We start from the raw sequence: 7,230 nt of genomic DNA on the forward strand, positions 1-7,230 counted from the left end.
TACATTATAATGCTGTATAGTATAGTGTAGTACAGTACACCATAATACTGTATAGAATAGTGTAATACAGTACAGTACATTATGATACTGTATAGTAGAGTGGAGTAGAGTACAGTACATTATAATGCTGTATAGCATTGTGTAGTACAGTACAGTACATTATAATACTGTATATTGTAGTACAGTACATTATGATACTGTATAGTATAGTGTAGTACAGTACAGTACATTATAATACTGTATAGCATAGTGTAGTACAGTACATTATAATACTGTATAGAATAGTGTAATACAGTACAGTACATTATGATACTGTATAGTAGAGTGGAGTAGAGTACAGTACATTATAATACTGTATAGCATTGTGTAGTACAGTACAGTACATTATAACACTGTATAGTGTAGTACAGTACATTATAATACTGTATAGTATAGTGTAGTACAGTACATTACAGTACTGTATAGCATAGTGTAGTACAGTACATTACAGTACTGTATAGCATAGTGTAGTACAGTACAGTACATTATAATACTGTATAGTAGAGTGGAGTAGAGTACAGTACATTATAATACTGTATAGCATAGTGTAGTACAGTACAGTACATTATAATACTGTATAGTAGAGTGGAGTAGAGTACAGTACATTATAATACTGTATAGCATAGTGTAGTACAGTACAGTACATTATAATACTGTATAGTAGAGTGGAGTAGAGTACAGTACATTATAATACTGTATAGCATTGTGTAGTACAGTACAGTACATTATAATACTGTATAGTAGAGTGGAGTAGAGTACAGTACATTATAATACTGTATAGCATTGTGTAGTACAGTACAGTACATTATAATTCTGTATAGTAGAGTGTAGTACAGTACATTATAATACTGTATAGCTTTGTGTAGTACAGTACAGTACATTATAATACTGTATAGTAGAGTGGAGTAGAGTACAGTACATTATAATACTGTATAGCATAGTGTAGTACAGTACAGTACATTATAATACTGTATAGTAGAGTGGAGTAGAGTACAGTACATTATAATACTGTATAGCATTGTGTAGTACAGTACAGTACATTATAATACTGTATAGTAGAGTGGAGTAGAGTACAGTACATTATAATACTGTATAGCATTGTGTAGTACAGTACAGTACATTATAATACTGTATAGTAGAGTGGAGTAGAGTACAGTACATTATAATACTGTATAGCATTGTGTAGTACAGTACAGTACATTATAATTCTGTATAGTAGAGTGTAGTACAGTACATTATAATACTGTATAGCATTGTGTAGTACAGTACAGTACATTATAATACTGTATAGTAGAGTGGAGTACAGTGTTGTGGTACAGCATACACTTGACTTGTAGGAAAAGCATACATCACATGCATCATATAGTATTATATTGTCTTGTATGGTAATGTATGGTATAGCATGGTACAGGACAGTATTGTACAGTAAATTATATAGTATAGATATATGTCACTTGATTACCCAAATGCAGAATCTCTGTATCATGTAATAAATGAAGGCAGGAAACAGATAACACACATGATGAATCATGAGACAAAACAAGAGTAACCGCTGTTCTTCAGCGAAGAGCAGCAGACACAGAAGGATTTAAAAACATAGATTGACAGAACGATAATCAAAGCTCATTTAGCGACAGAGCCGTCATTAAAGACCTTTGTTTTTAAGGAGGGGAGCACTGATTGTTTGCTTGGCAGGACTCTAATTTAAATCACATGTCACATGCACAGTTCAGCAGGCGCGTGACTAACGACCCAATCGTCAAAACTAAAGCTGAACGGACCTTCTTCACGGCACACGTGTGACTTGTCAAACACAGTCGACATTATCAGATGCTGGGTGGCCTCACGGAAAAAAGCTGATAAAAGATATTAAGAATTTGACTGTTAATTTGCCTGTTTCAGCTCATTATTCAAGCCTTCAGTGTTGCTTAGTTATGCAGTGTCACGCATCAGATTCACCCTCAGTGGCGTTTGTCATCTGTGGGACTCCGTACGTCCGCTTTCCTTCAGGGACTTCATCCTTCTGCACCAGACCACAGGCACATCCGCGCTTTTAAGGGAGCGCGTTAGCTCGTGCTCTAAGTTGCCATGGTGACCGCATCCGCCTGCATAAAAGTGAGCCTCCGTGCACACATCTTGCACGGAGAGCCAAGTCAAGGATTTTACCCGCAGCGACATCAGGAACAAGCTCCAACCAATGCCTCTGAACTCCTCTGATGACAACCGGACCACCTCTGCGTTCACCTCCAAACTGACCCCGGCCGCTGACACATGTGTGGGACTGACCATCCTCTGCGTCGGTATGTGCCACCCTCTGCTCTCTGTGCATTTCGGTCTTACCCGAGAACATTTCAAAGACTGTCCTTGACGAGCTACAGGTCGTATCAAGCCTGACAGAAAAGTAGCAGAATGTTTTTTGTTGTCTTCTGCTAAAAGTGAATCTAAAAACAATTTGACTTGTTTCAAAATGTGTTTTCCTTCTGAAAAAGAAATGATGCTGTTGATTGACATACAGGAAAGAAACAGATTTTATGTGGAATCAATGTCAACAAGCCAACTGGCACATTTAACCACTTATTTGTGTTTAGAGAGCAGAGAGGCTGAATAATCCTTTAACTTTCTTGAGCTAATATTTTTAATATTGGATGTCAATGTGCGTCAAAACACACATGGCTCGGCATATTTTTGTTTCTTTCAGACGAAACAGACTGATGACCTCTTGGCACATGGCTTTTTTAACTGCAATTGAATCATTGGACTCACTTGGCTTGAAAGGGACCCTGCTCAATGCCTGGCAACCAAACACCTTGCTGGGGCTTTATCAATATGCACTGATTAGGCTAAATAGACTTGAGCAGGGGTAATTAGACGGAGCTGTGAGTGTCTGTCTTGCAGTTAGGACACTTACATTAGTACCTGTTTGTCTGTGATCTACCTGACAAATTCACTTACAATCAATTGTGCCTGTTGCCTCTTTTGCTTCTGACTTAGCCAATATGTCTGTTATTGCTAAAGCAGATGAACATAGATCCTTGTGCATTAACGCTAAATCCTCATCATATTAAAGCAAATACTCCTCAGGACAAATCTTAATTTCTCTTTGACTGCTCCAATCACCTGTCTCTAAATGTTTAGTTGACGTGTCGCTGAAAGCAAAATGTGACAAACGGATGAAGCGAACAGTTTGTGATATACGCGAAGAAGGTGACGTCCAATGAAGAGACGAAATGTAGCAGCTCACAAAAACATCAGCTCTGTGTGGAGGAAAGAGGAGACTGTAACCGCCTTCAACTTAATACATGAGACAAACCAATATCTCTATGGTGTTTAACAAAAATGGGGGGAAAAAAAAAAAAAATGGAGAATTAGCGCCACAAACTGTTTATCTCGACTCCTAATATTCGCTTAACAACAGTGGAGTGAAACGCATATTAATTGGCATAATGCATTGGCTGATTGTCTGGAAATTCTGTAAAAAAAATAGAGTTTGGATGAATCCAGCCTACTAACAGATTGTTTGTGTCGCCAAAGTTCGCATCGTGGTCCAGAACGATTAAAAACACATCAGTGAGTGACACTGCTGGGCTGCACGACACGTTTCTTCATCACAACGAACACGAGCTCTGCAGTTTAATCTGAGGCGGCCGTCACATGCACTGCCTCTCTGCTATGAATACTCATCACAGCACCAATTGCGTATCAGTCCGCGTCTGAAAATAGTCCGAGACAACTGCACAATTTACCTCTGTGATGATGACGTTTGCTAAAAACTACATTGACCAGCTGTCACATTACTGATCACCTGATTAATTTAAGGGCAACATTCACTCTGCTTTTAGCTCTGTTTTTGGTCCCCACCAACTCCTGAGGTAAATGTTTGGCTCTTCAGCAGCTTTAATCCTCCACTACGTTCACCAGCTAGGCGCTAACTGTGCTAGCCTGCTGTTTGGAGCTGGGCAGGTTGTATTCAGTAGGTTTATCATGTTTTATTTAAAACAGCTGCAAATGAATTGATGAAAACAAGGAGCTGAAAGGCGCTGAAATGCAGCATCGAGCTGATGGGAACGGCACGTCATGTGATCATTTTGAAACATAAATGACGCTCTCCTGTTCCCGTCTGTCCCGCTGTCCAGTTCTGCTCTCCATTCTGGGCAATGGGCTGGTTCTGGTGATTTGCTACCGCAGGAGGAAGAAGATGGCGGGCTCTGAGCTGCTGTGCGTCAACCTGGCCGTGGTCGACTTCCTCTGCTGCATCTGCTTCTACCCGCTCTCCATCCTGTCATCCTTCCACCACGCGTGGCTGGGAGAAAACATCACGTGCGTTTACTACGGCCTCGGCTGCTACATCTTCGGCCTGTGCGGCATGTTCACCATCGCCGCCATCAGCATCATCCACTACCTGAAGACGTGCTACAGCTTGGTTTACGGTGAGGGGAGCTGTTGATTGGTCGGGGGGACTTTTTGAGGACTTGAAGAGATGTTGACAAAAGCTTCAAAACTCTTGTTTTTGTACAGAACTATAACTAACAGGTTTCCTCTTTACAGCTGTGTGGTTGGAGGGAGCCAACATCCGGATAGCGTGCGTTGGCATCTGGCTCGTGGCCACGGTGTGGTCCAGCCTGCCTCTGTTCGGCTGGGGGGAGTACGTCCCGGAGCCTTACGGACTGTCCTGCACCATCGCCTGGAGGGGTTATCACACCTCGGCCAAGGACGCCTTGTACGTCATCTGCTCCTTCGCCTGCTTCACGCTGGTTCCCGTCCTCCTCATTGTGGCGTCCCAGTGTCAGATCCTCTACAAGGTGTCCCGCTTCTCCTACTCGCTGTCTGCGAGAGGCATCCCCAACAACCTGCGCCACGCTGAAAAGCGACTCTCTGTGGTGAGAGCTTAAAAACGATGAGTTGTGGGCTTTTTTCAGCAGGTCACCTGAGGGACCACTTCTGAAATCCTTATGTTAAGCCACATAATTTGTATTTAACTGCTCTAAGACTTCATCTACTTAAGACATTACCTCCTAAAGACTAAAGAGATCCTGGTAAAAAAAAGACTTGTGAGTTGACGCGACAGTTTGTTGCAGACTTTCCCTGAAAGACTAATAAAGAGCTCTGGCTCATTTCGAAACCTTGAGGTCAAGACAGCAGCCTTTCAGCTGTCCCACACCTTTGTCTTGTGCTCCTAATTAAGTCAAATCTGAACATACAGACATCATATACACACTCCTGGAATCAGTGCAACACAGTCTTTCCAATGACAGTCTTATTGCTGATGTACATTGTAAGTAAACATTTATAAACATGCTTAGATTTCTCTGTTTATTGATATTTTATATTTGCACCCTTTATATTTGTGCTCTTTCCTATTTTGCACTACAACATTTTCCCATCGGATAAATAAAGTTCCACCTCATCTTCTGACTAAGATAGACAGAGTATTTGAGGTTGACTGGACACTGAATATTAACCCCAAGCTGCAGTGGCAGTCAGACACCTTTGTGCAACCAAATCTTCTACTTAAGACAACGTTCAGAGCTACGAAACGACACATTTTTGCTGTTTTGCTGTTGAAAATAAACATGTAATTTTCTGAATGTGTGACTGATGCTGTTCTGAGAGGACAATCATTATTCAGATCAATATAAAAGATGACTTCCAGGTAAATATTGATATTTTAAAACCACTTGACCACCTTTTCAGTGTTGTTCCTTTGAGGACAGTCTCCTAGGAAAAAATTTTTATGTTTCTCTGTTACTAATGTGCATCATAGGGATGATGATTGCGGTCGTTACAGCACTGAAGTGTTTCCTGAGTAACCCTCTGAAATCCTCCTCTTCCAGATGTTTTTCTGCATCAGCCTGGGCTTTGTGGTTGCCTGGGCCCCGTACGCCATTGTGTCCTTCCTCTTCATTTTCCACAAGGAGAACCGGTACATGGCTCCCGAGGGCTTCGTGTTCCCCGCCCTCTTCGCCAAAAGCTCCCACATCTACAACCCGTTCATCTACTTCTACTTCAACAAGACTTTTCAGCAGGAGCTTCGCCGCCTGCTCCTCTCCTTATGGCCCAAGCTGGGAGGAAACCGAGTCGGGGTCCACACCGCCACGGTCCTCCAAGCGCCGTCTCATCCCATCCACATCCAGCTTCAGGAGAGAGGCTGCGTCCAAAAGAAGAACTTTGGCTTGTCTCAGGACAGAACTTACAGCAACAGCAAAGGCAGCAACCGTGTCGTGGGCAGGCCGGTGTACGCCTGCTGGGGCTCGAAGAACGCCCCCTCCCCCTTGGACAATAAATCCGCCAAAGACTCCCCGTCTGTCTCTATATGAGCTCCGTCTGTCACTGTTAATTGAGGTATTAGCTGTTCTCATCAGCTGGTCACATCTGTCCAATAGCACAGCGACACACATTCATCTCGCCGCTGTCTTTGTATCTTCCTTCATTATTCCATCAAACTGTCAGCCTCGTCAGCCACCATTTTTTACTGAATCTCCTTTCCGATACGAGTGACTTATCGCATATCATCGGTCATAATAGAACAATTCATTCACTCGTTTCGTCTGGTTGAAATGAGGTTATGAATAGGAGTTTCTGTCTAGTGAGCGAACCAGTGAGCTGACAGAGCAGCCTGCACTCTGTTGAGTCCTCAGATCATTCACTCTCCATGAGTCACGGGAAGTAGCTGAACAGCAAAGCTTGTCCTTTGCTGTCATAAAAGTTCTACTTCGTGCACAAAGCTCAAGTTCAAATGTTCATTTCTGTGTTACATTCAGCGCTACGCATCCAAACAGACACAACTGCATCGTTTTGCGCGCGAATGACATGAAAACTGACTGTCGCCTCCGGTTTCATGCAAATATGACCTGCATTCATGTGTCTGCACTACAATTAGAGGAGCCACAGAGAGGTCATGTCATCCTCACTCACAGCGAATGTTTTTATTTATCAAGAAGGAATAAATGGCTGAATTCTGTGAAGGTGCGCTAGTTCTACAGCCATGGTATTCAGCATGCTGGACCACTGCTGCAGATCACAGGCACAGCTAAATGCAACAGAGCCATCATTAATGTTCAAGGGCGTTTTTAGCCACGCCAGCACACTCTATGAACAGGAATTTTAGTTTGTCTGTCAATCACTTTGAAGTTTTAGTTTGAATGGGTTGCAATAAAATTCAGCCCAAGACAGTTGTGTTCCCCAGAGGACGAC

General features: G+C 42.4%; 1 protein-coding gene across 1 annotated transcript; it reads left to right on the forward strand.

The window, feature by feature from the left end:
• The first annotated feature begins 2,236 nt into the window (after window positions 1-2,236).
• opn8c (opsin 8, group member c) lies at window positions 2,237-6,353 on the forward strand. The gene is made up of 4 exons (XM_041959390.1): window positions 2,237-2,339; window positions 4,173-4,466; window positions 4,585-4,916; window positions 5,871-6,353. The coding sequence occupies exons 1-4, from the start codon at window positions 2,237-2,239 to the stop codon at window positions 6,351-6,353; spliced, it is 1,212 nt and encodes a 403-aa protein (XP_041815324.1).
• Window positions 6,354-7,230: the final 877 nt, after the last annotated feature.

This window comes from Chelmon rostratus, chromosome 18, assembly GCF_017976325.1.
Source record: "Chelmon rostratus isolate fCheRos1 chromosome 18, fCheRos1.pri, whole genome shotgun sequence".
NCBI classification, from domain to species: domain Eukaryota; kingdom Metazoa; phylum Chordata; class Actinopteri; order Chaetodontiformes; family Chaetodontidae; genus Chelmon; species Chelmon rostratus.

What these genes read in the sequence shown, in the direction of transcription:
- opn8c (XM_041959390.1), top strand. Translation starts at nt 2,237, where the DNA reads ATGCCTCTGAACTCCTCTGATGACAACCGGACCACCTCTGCGTTCACC. An exon ending in ACTGACCATCCTCTGCGTCG is followed by an intron (nt 2,340 to 4,172) that starts GTATGTGCCACC and finishes CCCGCTGTCCAG; the next exon opens with TTCTGCTCTCCATTCTGGGC. An exon ending in GTGCTACAGCTTGGTTTACG is followed by an intron (nt 4,467 to 4,584) that starts GTGAGGGGAGCT and finishes TCCTCTTTACAG; the next exon opens with CTGTGTGGTTGGAGGGAGCC.